We start from the raw sequence: 26,259 nt of genomic DNA, 5'->3' as shown, positions 1-26,259 counted from the left end.
GGGATTTAGCCGCAACATTTTTTGAGACCTGGTCACACTGAATGAAACCATCACACATTGAGAGAAATTACGGATGGAAAATTTGACTGTCGTATGGCTCTCTTCATTTTTTTAAATGATTCAAAAAACAAGCAAGTCGCATTAAATCAGAGATGTATTTTTATGTATGTATACACATACAAAAAGAGTTAAATAGCTGTTCCATCTTACTTTGTTATTGTTTTATACCAATCGTGTAAAGACGAAAAATATAAATCATACGACTTTTATTCTCTTTTTTGTCATACGGATGGAATTTCATTCTACATTTTCGTTAGACTTGTCGTGCGTAAAGTGTGATCGTCTGAAGGGCCCTTAATTGAGTACTCAAAGACAACTTTTTAATTTAATCGCTAATCTTTCACCTATAGATTGGCCCTTAAAGGAAGTGGTTTAAGCATTCTTTTGAGTAAAAAAATAAAAACGTCCATTTTGAAAAAATATGGGAAAATTAAGTGCCAAATATTGACAAAATGTTATTCTTGAGTTAAAAAATATTTTTTTGATAGATATTCCACTCGCATCCTATTATTATTATGCAATATTTTAATGAATCTCGATTAAAAACTCAAGGCTGTTCTTCTGGCTGGAAATTTAAATAGGGAAATAATAGCAATTAACAAGTGTAAGTTAACAAAACACAACGCAGATCTAAATAAAAATATGTAAACCTTAATATAAATCCATGAGTTTGAAAACAAAAATTAAAAAAAACTGAAATATATCCATATGATCTGCTACAAATTAAAACTCTATGCCATTCTGCCTCGCTCAAATGATTTATAACGAGAAACATATTTAAGAAGATATTGCTTACTTACCTACTGGCATTTCTGGAACGCGGACGAGCAAAGCGTAATTGTAATTGCGAAGGATCCGTTACATATTTATCAGTTGTTTCTCTGCGACGCCTCATAGCTGTTTAATAAATTGTTAGGGAAACGAAACGTTAATTTTTGTACATGAAATATTTATTTAAATTATAACAAAAATATGCCATACAACTTAAAAACACAAAAAACAAAAACTATGTGCTATACCTAATCGGGGCATCGCGTCATACATATCATATATATCAAAGTATAGATATAATTTCCATGTATAGAAATTTTAATAAATGGCAAATAAAAGTACATTTATATTTCTTAAATTTTAATACTTCTCTGATATGATTTTTAGCTCTTGATGATTATATTGAAGTTATATATACAATGAAATAAAAAATATTAAACAGGATGTACTGCTTTCACATAGCAAAAATGTATGCACATCATTTACCAAGAAAAAATGGTTCAATTAACCCCCATGTTCGTATTTCAATAACATAAATATGTACATATTATGTATATGTTCCACTTATAAACGTATAAAGAGTTTGTGAGGCATTACTTCTCAACAAGAAAGTGAAGAAAAAGAAGTAGAATTTTCACCACAAATAACATACTTCCACTTATAAACATATAAAGAGTTTGTGAGGCATTACTTCCCAACAAGAAAGTGAAGAAAAAGAAGTAGAATTTTCACCACAAATAACATACTTGAAGTACTTCCAGTTTTGGTGGAAAACTTATGAATTTTACATTTGTATGTCATAGGAGGGATATTGTTCAATTTCTACATCTAATCTTATTTTTAGAAGCAGTAAAAATTCAATATTTGGATGTCAAAAATAAACCACATTCTTTCAATGACATTCTTATGTAAATTTCATTGGATTTTCACCAAAGTTTGATATACTTCGTATATGTTATTTGTAGTGGCTTTTCTACATCTCTTTTCTCTATATATTTCATTTGTTCGCGGTTATTATATATTAGATTTTAATACGGTCGACTAGTTTCAAAATTCGACACAAAATTAAAAAATCGATATTCAAAGAAACTCCAAAGTAACAATAAAGCGAATCAAACCTGCATTGTCACCAAAAAATATATGGTATGGTAATGCGGACGTACATTCAAAGCAAACTTGCGGTGTAGAGGGCAAACAAAACTTCTATGCATTAAAAAAAAACAACAGCGATAGGACTGGATATGGCACAATGAATCACAGGTATGGGCAAATAAAATTGAAGAATTCATGAACAGTTTCTTAAGCACAACACTAGTTTTACCACAAGGAAAAAAGTAATTGCCTTTAAATAATGTTTGCAAATCTCAAAATTATCTGTAAGAAAATTGTGAACATATTCTAATGATTTAAACTGAGCGGAAATTAAATTTATAAATTTAAATGATGCGTATTCCGCTCCTCAGAGAAATGCTTTTGCGAATTTTGTTATAGATTTATATTAATTGTTTACATTATCATCCAGTATTTATAATGACTTTGGTTGAAAAAATATAAAAAAAATTAATGATATTGTCATCATTCATGAAATTTAGATTGAAATATATTTAAAAATGGATATAAAAGAAATTCAGTTTTTACAGTAAGGCTTCAGAGTCTTAAACATATAAGTAATATTATTTATAATTTAATATTTTATTATATAAAAGAAAGAAAAAAATGTTTTTAACTTTTTATGTTGGTACCAAACAACTCAACAATATATGTATGTATGTATATGTACATTAAAGAACAAGACACACCCATGTACATATGCGCACATTTTTAAGGAAATGGAATTACAAACCTGGTGTTAGATCCGTTATATCAGGGTTTTGAAATACAACACCATCAGGCTTATCTGCAACATTTTGTTTATTGCAACTAGAGGAAGAGTTAGAATGAGTAGGCAAAGCAGGTTCATTAAAATTATCAATATCTGCTGCATTAAATGTTTGTTTTCCCTGGCTGCTGTTTCTTGTAAGTTGTGAATGGACTTGTTGAGTTGTCAACTCACCACCGGCCCACGAAGCACATTTAGCTTGACGGAGATTAGATTGTAATATGGGTATTTTGCTAATAGCGGTGCTACCACCTACGGGCACGTTAGTTGTGGAAACATTTTGATTGCATGAACCGGTGGTGTTAGCTCCAGCAGCCTCATTTTTAATGTACATTTCTGTCACTTTATTGAAATCATCACCTGACTTAATATCATTTTTATCCGCTTCTATTACGGCATCACCTACATCTTCGAACTCCTCCCTTGTAGTTTTTCTCTCCTCGGGTGAATTTTTGAATATATCATTTAATTTTTCCCTACTAACATCACACGCGTCATTCTTGGCTTCATCCTTTATATCTCTTTGGTTTAGTGAAACAGCCACATCATCTTCATTATCGTCATCATTTCGTATTGCATTTACCAGTATAACTTGTTGACTGGGAGATTTTTGGATTGCGGCGGAACCGTAGTAGATCACATCATTTTGAGAAGTTGATTCTAAAATTAGAAAATTAAAATGTTAAATAATCATATTTATACTCACAAGAAAAACCAGCATAATAATTTCACTAAATTTTTTAAATGTCAGCGCCAAATTGTGCAAATTTTTTAACATTTTTATTTTGATTTAGAACTTTCTAATGAATTAACCTAACTTATCAGTTTTTGGAAAAAAACTAAATATTTTTGTGTTCAATTATAGCTATTCCGTCCTTTGTTAATTCCTTTTTAATTGTTTCTAGATGACGTGCAGCCGGACATTTCGTTCGTTCTTCTAATTGACCCAATTTGGTAATTTTTAATACTATACCACATTTTTGGGGAAACTTTCACTCCCCAACGCATAATTTCCATAATCTTAGTCCTTGGCCAATGAACATGTCACCTTTGAGGTTCTCTGTGTACTTTTCTATCGCTGTAAATGTGAAATATCTTACCATTAGGTATCACACGTATTTCTAAGCGTCCACTTATACAGCCCTCGTCTTGTTGTGCGGCTCCGATGCCTGATTCTAAACCACTATTTTGATGATGTGTTGGTACATCTTCGTTTGAGTTGGTTGCATATTGTATAGAGGCAGAAGGTAATATCGTATTTGTTGTAACGCATTTTTGAGTATCCATATCAACGTTTGTATTAATTTTGTCTTTCAGGGGGACACAGGAATCTCCAACGACGACTCCATCGCCACTGACAACACCACCACTATTGTTGAGAAGGTTTGGTAATGCTACGTTAGGTAAACTATTGCGATGTTTACTTATGGCCAAATTAGTGAGATCAGCTTTGTTCCCTGTCACTATATTGCTTGAATTTGGGACATCACTTGCTGCCAGAACATCTACTTCAGCAGTTGGATTGTGTATTGAATTATTAAATAATCCCGTGTTTAAAGTAGTTTCTGGCGGCACTATATTTGTGGCAGCGGCTTCTGAAAATACTTCCCTAACACATACATTGCGTGTTATATCCATGCGATAAACCTGAAGAATATGAAAAATAAAAAAATTATTTATATATTACATAGTGAGGCAAAATAAGCGAAAATTGAAATACCTGGAAGTGATACTATTTTTCTGAAAGGTGGATCCGAATAGAACAAGAGTATGTTTTTGAAAATTGCCAAACACCTCCAAAATCTTGAGTTAAGGGTAAAAAACAGTTTTTCGTACCTTTAAGCACTTATAAGTCAGTAACTTAGTTGAATCTCAACCGATTTTAAGTTTCTCCGCGGATTTAGAAGGCAGAAGCTGAGGCTTTTATAATAACATATATGATGTTTATGTAACCTGGAGAGATATGTGTGAATTTCATCAGAAATCATATATTTGATTTTAGCTTTGCACCGATGTCCAAGTTTGAAGATGTTTTTTGAAAGTATTATATATAGCACGGTTCTATTTATAAATAAATTTATAAATGTAATAGAAAACTATATCTATTCAAGAGTAAAACGCAACTGTGTTTTTAAAGAACCGTTAGAAATTGAAAAAATTATTGATGTTTTTCTTAATACAAAATTGTTCAAAAACTGATTTTCTGAAGGATGCTTTATATAGGGGATAGGGATAAATATGGACCGATCCTCGTAAAATCGGTTGAGATGCATCTAAGTTACAGACTTTTAAGAGCTTAAAGGTACGAAACCCCGGTTTTTTATCCGTAACTCAAGATTTTGGAGGTGTTTGGCAAATTTCAAAAACATATTCTTGTTCTACTCGGATCCACCTTTCAGAAAAATAGTATCACTTCCCAGGTATTTATTTTTGTCACATAGTGTAATTATTTATATTTTTTGCTATATGTACTTTTGTTTCATAAAAGAATCAAAATCGGGTTGTAGTGTTAAGTGCTCATCCAATCTACCAGATTTTTCGTTATGTAATATGGCATTACTGAATATCACTCGTTACCAATTTAAGAATGTATATTTTATATTCGGTTTGCTAGTTTTTTATTAAGAAGTCAATTATTTATAGAAAAGTACATAAATTTTAAAAGTTTAAATATGGTTTCCGAAATGACAGTTGTTTAAGTAATTTTCGGAAGAGTACCCTATGGAGCTATGAGCTATGACAGTTATGAATGATTGGTATATGTATGTATATAGTTACATATTATATTATATAGTTATTATTAGGTAATGATTCATGATTCTGAGATTTTCGGAAGTAGATTCGTATATATACAAAACATAATTGTGTCGAATTTTGTCCCCATATCATTATTAGTAATGAGTTATTTACGATTAAGTGCTTTTCAAAAATGAACTTTATATATTAATATAAACAATTACGAAAATAGGGGAAAATATTTGAAATATAGTTTTTTAATTTTATTTATTTTAAAACAAGGTTATTGCAAACAAGAAATTCAGAAATATCTATTTCAACTCGATATTTTAAAGGAATCAATACAATCTTCTGTATCAATATTGATATAAGCTTAACCTAATTTTTGGAGGCGGGTATTTTATGGGGTTCGGATGAATTATTTTCTTAAATTAAATTATTTTTGGCGAATTTTAACTTATTACCAACATTATTGTGTCGCTTTTTGATGCTGTACTAGTATTTTTAGGCAAAATTTGATATTATAATCATATGAAGGGATATAACAGTCATATTATGAGGGCTACGGTCAAATATGATAAAACTAACTTATGCAAAATTTTATCACGAAAAGGGTTTCACCCTTTGATCATTTTGTGAACCACCTTCGGCTAGAAATTTTTGTTTTTTCATTTTAACATTTTTATTATGAGCTGCTCTAATATATCTATCAATATCTAAAATTGTCTTGATTCAAGAACATCTCTAGGGTTGCCTAAAGATGTAAGAAAATTTTCTTATACTCGAGAACAATTCAAATTGAAATTATGGGAACTGGATGAATTGGCACCATGAGATGTTTTCCTTTATCCACATGTATAAAATTATATAATTTAAGCTGTCTTATTGCTTAAGTTTTAGAAAACGAACATTTGATGATAAAAATTTAGATTTTTTTAAACTCAAAGTACACTCAAACCTCGATTTATGCGGTTAATTCGTTTCGCAGAAAAACGCATAATTCGAACTCGCACAAAACGATACACTAGCTCCATGCAAAATATAGTAATTGGGTTTTTAATAAAAAAGCGCACTATTTCAAATTATTCCCTTAAAAGTCAAACAAAATCGCATAAAAAAATCAAGAAAAATTTAATTCTCTACTGAAACTATTAAAAAATTATGAAAAATAAAGGTAACAAATAATAACACAATACAAATTCCAAATAATGAAGTATATGTACAAAATTTCTTAAAAATAAAAAATAATATTTCTTCGTGTACAAAGGATTTGAACAATACTTTATATATCCGAACCGGAATTGGTAAAAAATCAGTAGTAGTACTTTGTTGAGAAATTTTTTTCGATGTATGTGGACCAACATTTTTCTCAAAATTATTTTTGCAAAGAAAAATTTTAGAATTTTGAAACCGCACTAATTCAAATTCGCATAAAATAAATACGCATAAAACGAGGTTTGAGTGTATATAAATACCTAATATTGATGGAAATAACATTTTGAAAATTGTTATCCAAATTGAAATATAAATTAACAGTGGTTGTTAAAGCTTGTTTTTATATGGAAAAATAGTTGTTACTTATACTTTCCCAGATAAACGAATTTTAGTATCTTATTCATATTGGATGCACTGTTGCCAGATTTGACGATTTGTCGTCATTTTGACGATTTTCAGTGTCAAAAGTTACCCATTGACGATTTGACGATTTTAACTCTAAATTTGACGATTTTTAAAACAGGATGTTCGCACAAATTTTTATAATTTTTATCATTATTTTATCTAATATTTAAAAGCAAATCGAAGCATATTCAGAATATTCTATAATAATGTTAATAAAATTAAGAATTTTAATGACTTACAACAAAAGTATAGGTATATTGGCCTAATATTTGTCGTAAAAGTGAAACCAATTATACTTTTATGACCTGCACTTATGGTACTGCTCATGCAGTGTATTGTGGAACTATGAAAATAGTTTGTGGAAGGAGGCTAGAGGAATTAGCTTTTATTGAGTAAAGGGAATTATAATTTCGTTGAAGAAGAAAAAGCTATCTTAACTCCTTTGGAAAATTTTTGCTAGGAACAACTACGGTAGTCCTGTCCGATAGAACTGAAAAACTGTATTTGGCCTACTATCCAATAGTACTAACCGTGGTGCAAATTTCATCCAAATCGATTTTTTGAGTTGGGTCACTTGACACGAAATTGCCAATATATTAAAAAAAAATTTAAAAAAAAATCGACCAAAAATATGGAATACTAAAAACATCCCATACATATTCATATCAAATAGTTTACAAAAATGCAATATCTGTTCTTTCGAAATATATTTGCCAAATTAAACAAATAATAAAACTAAAACTATCAAAATTGATAAAAATGTCTCGACAGTTAAAAAAATAATAAAAATAAATAAATACCATCAAATATGTATATTATGTATGGAAAATATTTGTGACGATTTTACGACGATTTGGAAATATTAATTGACGATTTTGACGATTTTCTTCTCGAAATTTGACGTTTTGGCGACCAAATCATCTGGCAACTATGATTGGATGTGCAATGCCCGCAATATTTGGTACTTCCAAGTCCTAAATATTTATATTCATATAAATATACTCACATAAAATTCGATCACTTTAGCAGTTATAGTATCCCAGATATATATTTTTTAATTTTATTTAACAATATTCAATAACCTAGCCTATAGGCCATAAGCGGTTACAAACTTCTACTTAACAATGATTCTTTCAAGACATAATTATATAATTATATACAAAAATAATAAACTATATAAAATAACTATAGGATAATTACACTGCATTGTACTGCATTGATCATAAATAAATTCCTACATTCCTATATGAATTTTAGTGTTTAATTTATTTGAGATTTTTTTAAAATTTTTCCATAATAATGTCAAAGTTGTCCGTGCAAAATTTTACTATAGCTGTTATAATTTTACAGATTTAAAAATATTATATATATCAACGTTTCCCAAATGGGGGTCCGCGGACCCCTAGTGGTCCGTAGTAAAATCCTAGGGGGTCCGCGAAGACGAACGAAAAAAACATGAATAAACAATATTCTTTTATATGTATGTACAAATATCTCCAATTTTTGTGCAATAATCCCAAATTTTTTGGTGACTTTTTGAATTTTATTTTTTCGGTTGTTTATCAGGAAGAAGCTAGGCCCTACAAATTTATTGTATAACTTTTATGAAGTAAAGTATTGCGTGTTTTGTAATTTTTATTTCCTGTATATGTACTGAAATAATGGTTTTTATTTCAGACAAATAATACTCTGCCTTACAATTAAATTAGGGATACTGGTATTCCGGAGTATGAAGTTCAATTCAAAGACAAGCTTATTACAGATTTAAGTTTATCAAATTGTAAGCAAAAGTGTTCTTGTTTGAAAGGACTAAAATTATATATTTTCAAAACAGAGGTGACTCTTTATGTATCTCTTTATAAATCCGACGTGATACACAGATTTTAACTTGATTTTGTCGACCAATAGATATTATTAAATTAACATCAGAAAATCCATAGCGTTTCGCGTAAATATGTAGCCAAAAACCATGAAGTAAAATAATTCGTTGGTATTTTAAAATTCAAATTTAAGTTCCAAATTCACAGTACTTTAACAAAGAGTTCAAATCATATATTATGCGGATAACGCATTCCGCAACAACATAGAAGAAGTCCAACTTTCTTATATTATTTTCCCGAAAACTTAGCTCACTTACTCAGTTCACCCTTTGCAATCGCAACAAATTTTTGAAACGTGACTCCTTAAGCACATGTGACAATATTTGATAAAGAAACCTTTTCGCTACCTTGAAGAAAAATGAATATGAAAGATCTCACGATCATAAAATTAAACATCATGTTAACATATCAACAATGAAGTCATTCTATCTTCAAAACATGCAATTGAAAACCTATCTGAAATATTATATATTCTCAATGTACGGGAATATTTTATAGATATGACATCTCTACATTTATTAGACCTAGGGATTAATGGACTAGGTCAATTTTCGGATGGACAATTATTTAGAACAATAAGATATCAAAATATGTATGGGGGTCCGCGAAATTAAATAAGTTCTTCAAGGGGTCCGCGAAGTAAAAATCGGTGGGAACCGCTGATATATATAATATATTATTATTAGCCAAGCGAATTGCTGTAGTATTATGTATTCTAATACATGGTATTTGATTAAAGTTTATTATGTCTTTATAAAGCCTTGACAACCAAACTAGTTCCTTTGCAGCTTCGTTAGAAGCAACAATTTCAGCTTCGGTAGTAGATGTTGATACCATTGCTTGTCTCTGACTTAACCATGATATCCCACCACCAGCATACGTCACCACAACACCTGATGTTGATCGACCAGTATTAATACATCTGCCAAAATCAGCATCACTGAAGCATTCTAGTGACTTAGGTCCTTTTTTATTATAAATAATGCCAACGTCTAAGGTACCAGCAATGTATCTAAATACTCCCTTTACACATTGTATATCTTCTTTAGTTGGATTCTCCAAAGACCTTGACAAATAACCAACACTATATGCCAGGTACCTGGCCTCGTTCCTAGCAATAGGTACATCAAAGCACCAACTGCTTGTCTGTATGGAAATTCAACATTTCCTTTATCTTTTTCATTGTCATTTGTATTTTCTCCATTGGTGTAGTAACAGGACGACATTCAGAAAAGTTAAATTTACATAATATTTCCTTGGCATATGCTTTCTAATGAATTTTAATATTTCCTCCTTCTTTTCTATTTCTAATCCAAGAAAATATTAAGCACCTTTGTGAACAATTTTGAATTCCTTTTGCATTTCTTTAATAACACCATTTAATTCATTGATATTAGAAGCTGCTATCAAAACATCATCCATATATAACGCAAGAATTACTTTATTTCCATTCTTCTCTCTCACGTACAAACGTATAATTTCCTATTCGTTTGTTCCAGCACCTTGGAGCTTGTTTTAGGCCGTATAAACATCTTTTTAAGTAACATACTCGATTTGTTACGTCATCAAATCCTTCTAGCTGCTTCATATATGTATATATTTTCATTTAACTTACTATACAAGAAAGCTGTAGACACGTCAAGTGTAAACCCTCAGTTCCGGCAATACTTAAAATAGATCGAATAGCCAACATCTTTGTACTAAATGATTTATCATAGTCGATACACTTATTTTTGTTTAAAACCTTTTATTACCAGTCTGGCTTTGTACTTATCTATTGTGCCCACTTTCCAGGAAGAGCTTTGTAATTATTTGATATTTCTGTCAGTTCCCAAGTATGGTTTTCCCTTAGCTAATTCATTTCAGCAATTATTGCTTTTTCCAATTTTCCTTTTCATCACTTTCAACAGCTTCTTTGTAGGTACTTAGGGTTTGCATTTTGTTTACATGTTCTATAGACGTAAGTACAAAATCATCATTTATATTATCAATGATAACTGTACGATTTCGCAAGCGATTTGTATTAGGTTCATCATTGACGGAATCTTCCCGTAAACTTTTATTGTTACGTGGTTCGGTATCTTGCACCGCATAATCAGAACTACTATCCATACTTAATGTTTCATCTTCAGTTGGTTCACTTTGCGCTTCGGCATATTGCTGCGCATTCTCAAAACCTTCAAAATCTTCACAATCACTTTCACTTTTGTAAAACTCATCTTCATTGTCTTTTTTTATTTTATTTTTATTTTTCGGTTTTATTTTCACTATCATTGTCATATTTACTACAATTAGTAACGGATTCCAAGAATTTAACATCTCTCGACAATTCAAGACTGTTTTTATCATTAATATACACTCCTTTAATTGATTTCTGATCCAGTTTCTTTCGCTTTTGACTTGGTACATGTATGAAACATGATCCGATAATTCTAAGATGACTTTAGGTTTTTTCCATGCCAAAGTTCAAAAAGACTTACATCTTTGACGAAACTTTTTCTTGTACGATAAAGAATGTAAACCGCTGACTTGACAAATTCAGCCCGTAAAGTATTAGGAAACTTAATATCACTGTTTGAATATATGAAAGTTCGCGCCATCTCTCCATTCTGTCGAGGGGTATATAGAGCAGTTAATTCATGTATAATACCATTAGCTTTGAATATCTTTTTCATATCATTACTAATAAACTTTCCACCATTATCACTAAGAAGTACTTTAATAATGTGTCCCTGACTTTTTTTATCAACAGCTATGTTTACTTCATTTGTTGTTATTGGAACAGGATTTCCAGTGACTTATCTTCATCTCCGGTAAGCATCATCCAACTTGATTTGAACATCTCAAATGAACTGGGTGAAACATATAAAAATGAAAAATGAACATGCATTACACAATAAATCCGGTAATGCATGTTCATTTTTCAATCTTATTTATTTCATTAAACAAATTCTTCAATTTTGAAATATGTGTTGAAACGTCTTCTTTATTGGTCTTTCGATGTTGCTTCGTATTGCTTTTTCAAAGCTTCCCACATTTCAAAAGCACATTCCTTGTTCATTATTTTTTGATAGATTTCATCACTAATTGCTTTTGATGATGCCTTTTGCATAGCAATTAGCTTTTCTGTATAACTCGATTAGCTTATTCTCAATTACAGCCAGAGCACCCTTATATAATTCAAAAAGGTCTCTAACCTTCCTTTTCTATACAGGCCAGTCGCAGAATTCCATGTCTTGAATCTTGAGTTATCTCGTCTCTTGAATAACTTTGAGTAATCTTGAGTCTTGAATAATTTAAATCTTGAATAATCTTTCTAATTATACTAACTATTTTTCATGAAAAATTCTTTTTAATTTTCTAATTTAAATTTCTATGACTTCTGGGCCCAAAACCTATTGTAAGCAGAGTTTTTATTGAAGTGAAAAATATTTGATTTACAAAATATAATAATACAAAATACTATTTGATACATAAGTTTTGTTTAAACAAGTATAAGACAATTATTAAAAACATAACTTCAACATTTGAGTATTCGAATTATATCGGAGATGACACTCCCGCTAATGCTAATCTGAATATATTTTCCCAAAATGTTTATACGGACGTCAAGGTTGGCCGGGCAAAATTTAAGAAATCTAGATGTTATAATTTCCTAGATATACGAATTTTAATATTTGACTAATATGGGAGATTCCACGGCCGCTAATGCTTATATACATGTCAAAGTAATCAGTGCAAAATTTTTGGACCCTTGTTATTGAAGTTTGTTATATATACGAATTTAAAAGCGCATTCTGTATGTGGCACCTCGCTTATTTAAAGTTGCAAAACGAAATGTTGCTTTTAGTTCAGACTATAGGAAGATACTGTGAAAATTTTACGAAAATTGGTCCCCTCAAAAACATTTTTGGGAAATTTTGACCTTTAAATGCTCTAAAATACATAAAGGCTTATTTTTTCTAATAGTGATAGTTTAGAAGACAATATTTTACAAAATTTATTTCACTTTAAAATCTTTTAAAACGAAAAAGCTATAATCATTTAAAAATTAAATATTTGCTAAGAAAATTTAAAATTCATAAAAATGCTGCGATAGTTCGAGTTTGCTCACTCTGTTCACTGTGATCAAGTTCATATACAGTTGTAATTTTTTGTCTTTCGAGTTTTACTAGTGTTTACTTTAAAATAAGTAACATAACTTTAAAATCGGTGACCATATAAAAAATATGTTTGCCCGCCAGTTCAAAAATGGTTCATAGTGCAACGGAATTTTATTTTCCCGGGTTATATAAGCTTATGAAATTGTGCTTATTTTAATATAATAATTTAAATTATTTACATTAAATAATATTACGTTAAAACAAGTAAGAGTCTCTGGTTGTGACAAGAAATAAAAAAATACATATGCAACAAAGCATATGCATTGTTATTGTTTCAAATCGATAACAAGAGAACACAATCTGTACGTTGTTATTTTCTTGCATTTTCTCGTGTCATCATCATAATATTTTAAGGAACGTCCGGACGGTTAGACCCGTGCCTCGGCGGTCAGTTATTATTTGTAGGGTATTAATGGGAAACCATATCGAAAAAGTTCATATTTAATATCAAATAGACTTACTAAGAATATATAACCAAAAATGGACCCATTCGGAAAGTAATTAAAATTTTTATTAAACATTTAAATCCATCGGATTTAAACGGCTAAATCAATTTTCTTGAAATAAGAATGCTCACCTTTTGCACAGACAATTTTGACATCCATTTAAGCATTTGTCTAATTAATAGGTGGATTATGTGGGCGTGATCTCTCCCATATTAATTAAATACAATAATTCGTATATTTGAAAACCACTAGAGCTATAATCCTGCATGAGCAACATTGAAATCTATGTGAACAATTAATAATAATTAATAACAATTAATAACCGGACTAGCAATAGGGACATAATAACTCCCATCTGGGAAAATATAGGAACTAGAATCCTCAACTCTTGTACGAAAAGCTTCCACATCCATGTAATGTAAATATTTGAGTAACAAAATGGAAGAATAGCAAATAGAATTTTCAAAATCACACAATATCCTTCGAAATGTCCTTTTTTAATCACACGGGTCGTTTTTATTAAAAAAGGCAGCATTGGCAATTCAGCACTCCAAACTTTACTCTTTTATAAAATTAGTGCATTTTTAAAAGCGTTCTTTTATCCATTTTACTCAATATACCTAATGTTAAATGAATAAAATACAGGATGAATCAGAGGTATGCGGGGTATATATATATATATATAGAGGTATACATGTCAAGGTATGTTCAGGGTTAACTCTTTTCATACCAGACTACTAAGTCTCTTGTGAATGAAAACATGGAATAAGGCCAAAAAGGCAGGTGTTCACGTAAAGCTCTCCGGGTTCATACCCTTCTCACGAAGGGTAAGGATGTAAAAAGAAGTTGCTTTTTGTTTTTACAAAACCGCAAAAAATTGCGAGATGCACTGACTATTTCCACAGATATCTTTCGGAAATTTACTCATATGTATATCCGTTATTTTCTATTCTAATTATAAGGTAAAAATTCATATACATATATCACAAAAAAATGTATCTAAAATAAAAATATTTTACAATTTTACTACGTGGCAAAAATGAAATTCTGTAAAAACTAACTCCGCTTAATAATATTAATATTTTCCTTTAAATTTAGTTTTATATACTAAATTAAATTATAAAAAATTAAAAAATAATAAAATTTAAATGTATGAAATTAAAAAAAAAAACATAAAATATTAAAATATTATCTGAATGCTCGAAATATGCCTTAAATATGATAATAACGATGTTATACATATGTTTGTAGGTAAAATAGGCGCTAATGATTTAAATGACTATATATATACATATATATATAAATATATATATATATATATATATATATATATATATATATATATATATATATATATATATATATATATATATATATATATATATTTCTTTTTTTTCTATTTATGACAACTCTAGATAAATTTTTCATAAAAATTAATACAATATTGTTGTTCTTTTTGATGTTGTATTAAAGATACATCGGATAAACTTTAATTATTAAAATTCTGTATTTTCCCAATTCCAAGGAATGCAAAAATTAAATATTTGCTAAGAAAATTTAAAATTCATAAAAATGCTGCGATAGTTCGAGTTTGCTCACTCTGTTCACTGTGATCAAGTTCATATACAGTTGTAATTTTTTGTCTTTCGAGTTTTACTAGTGTTTACTTTAAAATAAGTAACATAACTTTAAAATCGGTGACCATATAAAAAATATGTTTGCCCGCCAGTTCAAAAATGGTTCATAGTGCAACGGAATTTTATTTTCCCGGGTTATATAAGCTTATGAAATTGTGCTTATTTTAATATAATAATTTAAATTATTTACATTAAATAATATTACGTTAAAACAAGTAAGAGTCTTGAATGCTCGAAATATGCCTTAAATATGATAATAACGATGTTATACATATGTTTGTAGGTAAAATAGGCGCTAATGATTTAAATGACTATATATATACATATATATATATATATATATATATATATATATAGATATATATATATATATATATATATATATATATATATATATATATATATATATATATAGATATATACTATATATATATCTATATATATATATATATATATATATATATATCTATATATATATATCTATATATATATATATATATATATATATATATATATATATATATTTCTTTTTTTTTCATATTTATGACAACTCTAGATAAATTTTTCATAAAATTAATACAATATTGTTGTTCTTTTTGATGTTGTATTAAAGATACATCGGATAAATTTTAATTATTAAAATTCTGTATTTTCCCAATTCCAAGGAATGCAAAAAATATCAGAATTTCATGAGTAATTAAGGTCTGCAAAATAAAAGAACTTAGCCGTTTCAATTGTTTTTATGTATATCTATTATATACATACTTTTTGTTAATCCAATATTATTAAAAGAAAATTATAAATACATTGCTTACAATATTATCAAATGCTGCTTGTTGGACTATGGGTGGTTCTAAGTCTCTACGCAAAGCATTACCCATGGCCGGTTCGGACCAGCATTGCGGTATTGAGGCCTGTATTTGAGCATAGTTTTCTATACCAGCAATATTTAAATTGTACCTATCGAATTGATTTAGAAACATTATAAAAATATAATATAACAAAATTTTAAACCATAAGATAAAAATTCTTACTTCTTTGGATTATGACAAGGAGTTATAAGAGGAGGACTAGAAGATTTTGCTGCATTAAATTTTAAAGCAGTGCAGGAAGAATTTAATTGTAGTTGATCTTCATTGGCATGCTCAATTCCATTACTACTGAATTGGTCTTTTTTTATAACGGGTTCTACACTATCGGTTTGGTTTTGGGATGGTATCAGGTGAATGCCGTCCATACAATATTGTTGTTCTTTTTGATGTTGTATTAAAGATACGTCGGATAAATTTGGGTGAGACAGCGAGATGAAACTTAATTTAGCTTTTTGTACAGGATTCTGTGGGAAGTTATAAAAAAAACAAACAAAAATAAACAAAAAATACAAAATAAATAAATAAAAAAGTATAGACATTCTAACAAATAGTACTATAGGAATCTAGACGAAACATCTTTATCGATTTGTTAGTCCATTATTTTGGAATTTATGCAAAATTTGTTAATAATATTAATTTTTATACATATATACATATATACGTATACATACATATTCATAGAAATGCAGTATTTTTTATTTATTTTGGTTTTCTTGTAAAACTATAGAATCTGTAAAAATTTTAATCAAAATAAGATATTATTTAATTAATTCCTTTAAAAGTTTAATCCACTTACAGATGAAATTATTCGGGATTGATCAAATTCCAAGTTAATTTGCAATATGACACTTATAGGATTTTAATTTATTATTTATTTGAGATTTGAGTATTATTTTGACGTTTTCCCGGGAAAACTGTCTAAACTAAAAAAACATATAATTTAAAATATAATCGAAAAATGATTACACATTGTTATTATTTTTTTATAAATTCAGTATCAACATTTTTTATTAAAAACTTTTTCTATAAAAAGGTAAAATTATAAAATATTAAAAAAATATATTTCTTTAAGCATTCCTTACAATATATACATATGTATATATATATATATATATTAGGAATGTAAATTGTAGCTCTTTATGTTTTTTTTTTTTTTTTTTTTTTTTTTGAAGAAATTTTAACAAAATCTATTGTACCAGAGACAAAAAAAACTTACATGAACCTAATTGATACTACCGATTTTCGTAGTATTTGACCCCATAATGAATCCCTCTTCAGCAAAATAACTTAAACGTCCATGATTTACTTATAAAAACTAAATTCGGCATAAATAAATTTTATACACATATGAACATGTGTTCTAATATACATATCGTCACCAGAAACGCAAACGGCCCTAGCTAACCAAAAATTCAAAATCTATTTTATTGCTGATTCTAATGTGTTTCATTAAAACAAATGTCAACAAAAGAAATTAGACTCCTCCGACCAAAATTTGCGATTTTATTGACAAAAGACAAAAGGCCCTATCTACAAAACATTTAAATATTAAAGGAAAAGTCCAATTTATCCATTTTTAAGTATGCCATTGTCAACTATCATAACAAATAATAGGTTTCACTATTAAACAATTTGTTTATTTTATAAAAATAAATCGCGCTGATAGAAACAAACTTTTCAATTTAAATAGTTTTTTGCTTCTTCTGCAAAATTTTAAAAATGTTAGATAGGGCCGTTTGTGTTTTAGATGACTATATGTATATTAGAATTGGCATAGCATAGTCAAATAGAACATTAAAAAATATGAAAAACCACTGTATTATTTTTTGGAGGTTGTTTAAAATTTTCACGCACCAAATGCAATAAAGTTTTCGTTATATACATATTTTCAATTATTATGGAAAAATACATTTTATTCATGAATTATTACTACTGCTATAGAACCATTAGGAAGGAATTTTTGGAAACTCGAACGTTTAGAAGATGAAATGGGTAAACGTTCGATTTTGCACAGATGGGTCTTTTTTTGTTTATTAGTTTCTAAAACATATTGGTGCAAAAAGCCCTGCCGGAAATCGATTGAAAAGTGTAAAATTGGGTAAATAATAGAACTTTTTGGTTTCTTCAAAAATTATATCATTAAAATTAACTTTTCTTAACATTTCGTCCAAATGTTATCTATCCTACGAAGTATAAAACATTTATGTATATCAAAGGACAAACAATAAAGTTATTGGCAATTTCCCAAGTCATTTATTAAAAAAATCATGATTTTTTGCATTTTTTGTTTTGAATGCAGAAGTGACGTAAACAAAAATATCTACACAAAAAACGAGTAAAATAAGAATTATTTAGTCGTTTTTGCTGTATTTCTGAAAAGAAAATGCCTATAACTTTGATATTTGTCGGTCGATATTAATATTTTATACCTTGTTAGAAAAAACATATGTACATACATACGCATGAGCCCTCTGATTTTTCTTCATTCACACGTACGTAACTTCCAAAGTAAGAGAATGAGAGCTAAGAAGTTTTTTGATTGAGATACACAAAGATGCTAAACATAAAGATAAGTTCTTTTTTGCCGAAAGTTATTTTTGCAAACAAGAATGTTAATATTTATTTTAATTTTAAAACCTCTCAAGAAATATTATCATTACCCAAAAAAAAAAAATATTTGAAGATCTCTGATGCTAAACATAAAGAAAATTTCTTTGTCGAAAGTTATTTTTGCAATTTTAAAACCTCTCAAAAAAATTATCATTAAATATCAAAAAAAAAAATTATTTGAAGAATTTTTTCTGAGTGATTGTAACAAATAATGGGAATTTTAATAAAAATGAATATGACATAAACTCCTAAACAAATGTAATACCCCCTACTGTGAATTGGTGACATACAAGCCTATTTGCAACATTGTCCTGCAAATATTTTCAATGAATTGACAATTATATGAGAGCAGAAATTCTTGGAGGATGTTTTTATAGCCTAACGAACCATTATTTGTTTAATTTATTAAAATCTTCCATTATTTCTTTACTTTTATTTACACGAAGTATGTATTAAGGTTAACTTTGTATCTAAAATTGCAAATAAATGCATTTTCGAGGGTGATGTTCAAAAATAATTGGTCGTCTTTAAATTTTTTTCCAATCCTATTCATACTAAATCCAGAAATTTTAATGTTTTTTTTTTTTTGTTATTTCTAATACAGTTCACTGTAAAGTAGTGTAGTCACTACACCAAAAAACACTAAAAAATTTACAAACTTGTCTTTCAGTGCATGGAATGCAAAAACACAAAATAAAGTGGTGTTAATGTGGAAAGAAAATTTTACGCTTGCCGATGTATGCTTTATAAAATAAGATTTGGTCGAAATTTTAAGAAACTATAATTTTAATGGCACAATTTAACATTCTTCTACTGACATTCAGTAGAAGATGATAATACTGATGACGAGATTGCCATCGATAATCCTGTTAAAGTTAACATACCTCCTTTTACAGTGTTAAAATGTAAACTAGAACAGCTGCATGAAGTCTGCAGATATATGTATAACAAGTTAGAGTGCTATATTCGGCTATGCCGAATCTTATATACTCTCCACCAGTAATCTATTTTTTTTAAAACCCATTTAACTATCTAATTTTTAGATATCTTGACAAATTTTTTGATTCCGTTGTGAGGGTACTAACATTTATGGATATGTGGAACTAATTTTGATTAGGTTCATAAAATTTTATATTAATGGGCCAGTTGCAAACATTTTAATATAATGATTTATCTATACACAAATATACTCATGTCGAATTTTATCTGGATATAAGCTTTTTGAATCCCAGTTTCAGAGTTTTAATAATTTCATTAGTAGTTGCTTTATAAACCAATGGACCTGTCTGAAAAAAAATTCGCAGAATGATTTATCGATACACAAAATATAATATATCGGATTTTGTTCATATATACTTGTATGTTAATGAAATATATAGACTAAAGTGACTTGAGGAAATGAATCTTATATGAGAGCTTTGGTCAATTATGGACTGATCCAAATATTTTTCAGAAAAAGTTAGCGATATGTCTTTTTGTCAATAAAATATTTGCGGCTACTTAATTTCATGTTTCTAGGTACAATATTATAGAAAAATTCACAAAGTACTTTTTGTAGAACGAAAAAGTTCCAAAAAGTCCCTTTTTATAGGTTCTCACCTAAACCGGGCTCTACACACTTAATTTCATGTTCCTAGGTTCAATATTATAGAAAATTCAAAAAGTACTTTTTGAAGAGCGAAAAAGTACCAAAAAATCCCCTTTTGTGTGTTTGCACCTAATCCGAGTTCTACACACTAAATTTAATGTTTCTAGCCAATAACAACGTACTGCTACGTTTGTAACGTGACGTCATGCTCCACTTTGTTTTTATAAACAAGTACAATAAAAAAATTACCGTATGATTCAGAGAACGGTTTGAATGCTTATTTTTTCGATTATGAATACAATCGCATAAAACGAGTCTTGAAATGACAATATGCACTAATTTAATAATGCAATGCATGGCACTATTCAAAACAAATTAGTGTAACGAAAAATTAACTTAACAATTTTTCCGTGTTGTTATTTATGGAATGAAGATTATACTTTCCAAAATTTATATAAATTTGTTGCTGATTGTTTTACACATTATAAAGACTTTATTGAGTAAATCTAAAAGAATGTGCTTATAAAGGTTTAAGTTTTTGATCATTCATATGTGGTTAACCGAAAAATCGGTTTTTAATACATATTTTGGTTTTTAGTGAAACGATTTTTCGAAATTATTGATTTTCGGTTAAGCTGATTATCCCTTTTTTGTGGCTCGGTTAACCGGTTTAAAATATTTATAATTTTTAGTATAAAATTGTATGTTTTGTTTGGTTTTTTATTGTGATAAGTATTAGGCTTCAGTCAGAAAACATGAACAGAAAACGATTTTTAAAACATTATGACATTTATATAAGAATGTTAATATAATTTTTCTTGTTTATGAATATAATCCTAAACTTTTTGCATAAATGTTAAAAATATTTTATGCGTATTAAATGCAGATATAAACTAAAACAAGTTAGAGTGTTATATTCGGTTGAGCCGAATCTTAAATACCCTCCACCAGCAACTTTTATATTAATATTTTTTTAATTGATCAAATATTTGTAGAAATATGTAAGTTTTCTCATGTCTTAAATAAAAAACACCAAGATTTAAACAGCTTAAATCTGTTACAATTGCAAGATTTATTGAACATTACAAACACCTTTTTCGTTTATTTTTATAGCGCCCTATGATATGTTTTAGCGATATTTAATAATTTGCATGTATACATGCGTGTGAAATATATAAGGAAATTCAAAATATATAATATTGTTCTACTCGGGGGAGTTTTCCCGTTTCCCGTGATGGACAGTTTTAGTTTGATTCAAGCTAAGGGAGGGCAGATTGTCCACCAGCTGGGAATATTATATTCCCCGCGGACCAAAAAACTGAAAAAAACAACATGGAAAATAAAAATAAAAAGATGAAAGTTACGGTGCAGGGCCTAAATAACCCAGTACCGGCGGCAAGTGTTGATTCACTCGCGAGTCACGTGTCGTCGTCATCATGCAATCGTGAGCAAAATACTACTACGGAGGTTGGTACCTTGGTCTCCGCGGCAGACAATGCGTCAAGTGTACAGCATGCCATTGCCAAAAACATAGGGGTGAAAGAGAAGGATGTACTCGGAGAGAGCTCTAAGCTACCTTAGCCTTTAAATATAGATGAGGGTTTCGACTCTGAATCCTCAGATGATAATAACAACACCATTATAGCAAATCCCAAAAAGGATGAAGTAGAGCAAATGGTGAAACAGGTGAGTGATAGCATAGCTAAACTACCTATTACTAAGAAAAGACTATCTGGAGCACAGAGGAGAAAGAAAGATGCTTAAGGAAATCATAGTTAGTCAATCCAACGACACTCCAAAGGAAAATTCGGACTCTCTCAGAAGATCTGAGGCAAAGAGGATCAGGTCTCCCGAAGAGTTGACAACTGAGAATAAACCTATGCGCGTGGGCGTGATGTTGATGAGGTTGGTATCTCACCAATGTGTTAGCACCCTAAAGAACTTGGTGTAAAGTATCCCTAGGACTGGCAAAGAAGAGCGAGCTTCCGGTGGTCTTAAAGTCCACTGTCTACATAAAATGATGGGGCAGTAAACTGGCTAATGAACGTATACTGGAAATTCTTGGTGGTCAAAATGCTGAGCTAGCCGTGGAAAAATGGGATGTCTTTTACGGGACAGAAGAACCTGAGGGAACTTTATTTGTAATAGGTATCGACCAGAAATCTATGGCTAGTCTTGCCAAGAATAAAGGTAGAGCTTACTTCGCCTTTAAAGCTGTCATATTCAAAATTGGGAAGGTGCCGATTGGAAGAGCTGTTACAACAAGTCTCGAAAAGGACACTAAAATACCTAAGACCACAGCATCAGTAGCAACTACTGATAACGTTAAGGAGGAGCAGCTTTAAACGAAGTTGTTCACTACATAGGTGAATCCTTCTATAGCAAACGATATGCATTGACATCGAAGGCGTTTTCAGTAACGTGCACACTAATACTCTTATCCAATCCCTAGACCAGTTTTATGTTGACCGGGTGCTCCGTAATTGGATCAACTACATGCTAAGGAACAGATGGATAAGCTGCGAGATGTACGATGTTACTATTGGGAAAAAGGTATTTCGCGGTATACCACAGGGTAGCATTTTGTCAACTTTACTCTGGGTTACCACGTTTAATAGCCTCCTAAGGACCATAACTGAGAAAGGACTTAGACCTCTCTGCTATGCAGACGTTGTCGTAATACTTTTAAAGGGAATGGATCCAAATTACTTGTGTAGAAGAGCTGAGGAGGCTCTGAATACGGCCTTGAGCTGGGCTCAACCGAGAGGCCTCAATGTTAACCCGACAAAAACGGAAATCTGTCTTTTCACAAGAAAGACAAACATTTCTACGTATACTGAACCTTGCTTCCTGGGCAGGAAGATACCAGTGGCAGACAAAGTTAAGTACTTAGGTGTAATCCTCGACCGGAAATTAAAATGGAAACACCACATAGAGGATAGGATCAACAATGCACATCGGGTCTGGGCGATATGTAGGAGAACAATAGGCATGAAATGGGGTCTTAGTCCTACTATGACAAATTGGCTTTATAAAAGTGTAATTAGACCAATTCTAGCTTATGCTTCAATAATCTGGTGGACTGCTTTAGACAAAAAGTGCAATATCAAACTACTACAGGGAGTTCAGCGTACATGCTGCTTGGGTATAAGTGGTGCCATGTGTACCACTTCAACAAAGGCTCTGGAAACGTTGCTAGATATTCCATCCATTGAAACATATTTAAGATATGAGGCGGCGTTTACAGCCGAACGGCTCTTTACTTTAGGCGAACTGGCCAAAAGCGGTTATAGGACACGTCATCAATGTATACTGGACACATTGGAAGGTTATACACAAACATTGGACGTGGCTGATCGTATACCAGACACAGAATATGTCGCAAACTTTGAAACGCTGATCCCAGATAGAATGTCTTGGTCAAGCGGAATATTACCAGTAGGAATCCGCTGTTACACGAATGGCTCTAAATTGGGGGACAAAGTGGGGCTGGGGATCTATATTGAAGACCCAGAAACAGTAATATACCACCGGTTACCAAATCATAACACAAGCTTACAGGCAGAAGTACGAGCAATAACGGAATGCGTAAATTGGATTAGAATAAATATGGCGCCCAAAGCGCTAAATATATTTACCGATAGCCAGAAGGCAATTATTGCGATATCAGACTAAATCTAAGACCGTATTGGATTGTAAGAAAGCTTTAACTGAATACTCTCCCAGTGGTAAGGTTCACGTCATATGGGTACCAGCCCACTCCGGAGAAGTCGGTAACGAAAGGGCGAAAGTAATAGCTTTAAAAGGTAGGGAGCTCGAGGCTGTTAACCTGACAAACGCGAAACCATTCGACGCAACAAAAGCTGAACTAAAAATATGGGTGAGAGAATCCCATAAGGCCTCTTGGAATAATGAAACAGTGGGTAGAACCACGAAGATCCTATGGGGTGACCCTGATGAGAGCAAGACGAAAAATCTTCTCAAAATGAGCAAGTCTGAAGTTAGTATGATGGTACGTATTCTGATTGGACACACAGGATTACCAACACATCTATGCAAAATTGGACGTGCGGATTCAGACGAATGTAGAGCATGTGGAGAGGACAGTGAAACTCTGGAGCACTTTCTTTGCCACTGCATTAGTCGAAGTTAGATCCAAGTATCTTGGAAGTGATGTTATTCCGGAAATAACATTCCTGACTAACACTGATTGGAAAATTCTTAGGAATTACGTTCAGGAAACTAAGTTTATGAACACTGAAAAATAATTTCATTCAGTTCCCTTTTTTTTCATGATAAGGAGCGCACAACAGGGCCGATAGTGGCCTAGGTGTATTTCTTCGGATTTGATGTAATATACATCCTCCTATCAACCTACCTAATATTGTTCTATACAAATTGATAATGCAACTAGTTAAATGCGGAGATATGATCGATCGTAAAAAATTCTTTAAGTAACATTTCTCTACATAAAAGCTATATTTCAGTAAATTTTTGTATCTATATAGTAATTTAGTAATAAGTAATGTGTGTTTAAGTGATTTTCAGAAGGGAACCTTGTATGGGACCGTTCGCACCCATATTATGAACCGATCGAGAAAAAATCATGAAATATAATATTTGTGCCAAATTTTGTATCAATAGCTTTATATGGTAATGAGTAATGTGCGTTTAAGAGATTTTTGTAAGAGGACCTTGTATGGTAGCTATGACCAATTATGGTCCGATCGTAAAAAAATTCCACAGTAACATTAATGTATATAAAGACAAAATGTTTTGCTAAATGAATGTATATCAATATTTGGTAATAAGTTATGTGCGTTTAAATGATTTTCGGTTGGGGACCTTGTATGGGAATTATGACCAATTATGCACCGAAAAATTTCACAGTAATATTTCGGCATAAGAGCAATACTTCTACCAAATTTTGTATGGATACTTTCATTTAGAAATGAGTTATGTGCGTTTAAGTGATTTTCGGGAGAAGACCTTGTATGGGACCTATGACCAATTATGGACCGATCGGAAAAAATGTCACAGTAACATTTCTGTATATAAGAGTATACTTGCACCAAATTTTGTATGCATATCTTAATTTAGTAATAAGTTTTTTACGTTAAGAAAAAAGTAACATTTCTCCATATATAAGAGCAATTAAAATAACATTTCTGTATTCAATGTTAATATATATACCAAATTTTGAATGAGTATCATTATTTGATAATGAGTTATGTACGTTTAAATGATTTTCTGAAAGAATTCTATTGACATAAAACTTTCATTTGTAAAATTTTGTGAAGATATCGACATTCAAACGGAAGTTATTAACAAAAAACTAATTTTCCGCGAATATGTACATTTATATGGGAGGTATGTGGAATTGTGGACCGATTCCGCCAAAAGCACTTGTATAGAAACAAATGTGTGATGATTTTTATGGAGTTATATTGCACAGTTTTTGTGAAAATTACATTAGAATATGTAAAAAAGCTTATTTTTTCGGAGTTTTTTTCAAATTTTGATTTATAACTTTTTCCGATGCCTAGGACAATAATAGATATTTTGAGTGAATTTCGTTAATTTTTGTTGCTTCGTGTTAGCGTGAGAATGTTTTATACAGACAGACGGACGGACTGACGGACAGACGGACATAGCTAGATCGACTCAGAATTTCATAAGGTCGAAGAATATATCGCACACCCAGTACAAAAGTGACACAACTCAAAATTTTATTTTTGCGTTTTTATATTCTTTAAGCCTTAAGTTTAAGCCTTAAACTATGTACAAGATACTTGTTTAACTCTACAAAAATATTAGTGTATTTTGTTGTTGTTAACTGTTCAAGAAAAAACGTTATGTCTTTCTTTATCTTTCAGAATTTGTAAAAAATTTGTTTCCTTTTCTTAAAAAAAAAATTTTTGAGTTGTGTCACTTTTGTACTGGGTGTGCGATATATACTTTGTTGGTCTCAGATGAATATTTCTGGGTGTTACACAC

The 26,259-nt window shown here is 30.3% G+C and overlaps 1 protein-coding gene across 14 annotated transcripts in view; it reads right to left on the bottom strand.

Moving 5' to 3' along the window:
* Positions 1 to 26,259, bottom strand: part of LOC119613791 (tau-tubulin kinase homolog Asator) — a 195,965-nt gene that overhangs the window by 15,097 nt on the left and 154,609 nt on the right. For 7 of the 14 annotated variants that reach the window (XM_037969852.1, XM_037969883.1, XM_037969905.1 and 4 more), the window contains 5 exons: positions 16,227 to 16,528; positions 16,008 to 16,152; positions 3,811 to 4,357; positions 2,675 to 3,370; positions 861 to 957 (listed from right to left, as the gene is read on the bottom strand). In XM_037969852.1, the coding sequence (XP_037825780.1) occupies positions 861 to 957; positions 2,675 to 3,370; positions 3,811 to 4,357; positions 16,008 to 16,152; positions 16,227 to 16,528 (1,787 nt within the window). The remainder of the gene's footprint in view (positions 1 to 860; positions 958 to 2,674; positions 3,371 to 3,810; positions 4,358 to 16,007; positions 16,153 to 16,226; positions 16,529 to 26,259) is intronic. The other 7 variants (XM_037969914.1, XM_037969934.1, XM_037969859.1 and 4 more) reach the window with 6 other exon arrangements.

Source organism: Lucilia sericata, unplaced genomic scaffold (genome assembly GCF_015586225.1).
Source record: "Lucilia sericata isolate MDLA Ls3-8-SP2 unplaced genomic scaffold, ASM1558622v1 Contig000040F_arrow, whole genome shotgun sequence".
Classification (NCBI taxonomy): Eukaryota; Metazoa; Arthropoda; class Insecta; order Diptera; family Calliphoridae; genus Lucilia; species Lucilia sericata.
Note: the sequence above shows the minus strand (reverse complement) of the source record. Positions and strands in the feature narration are given on the sequence as shown.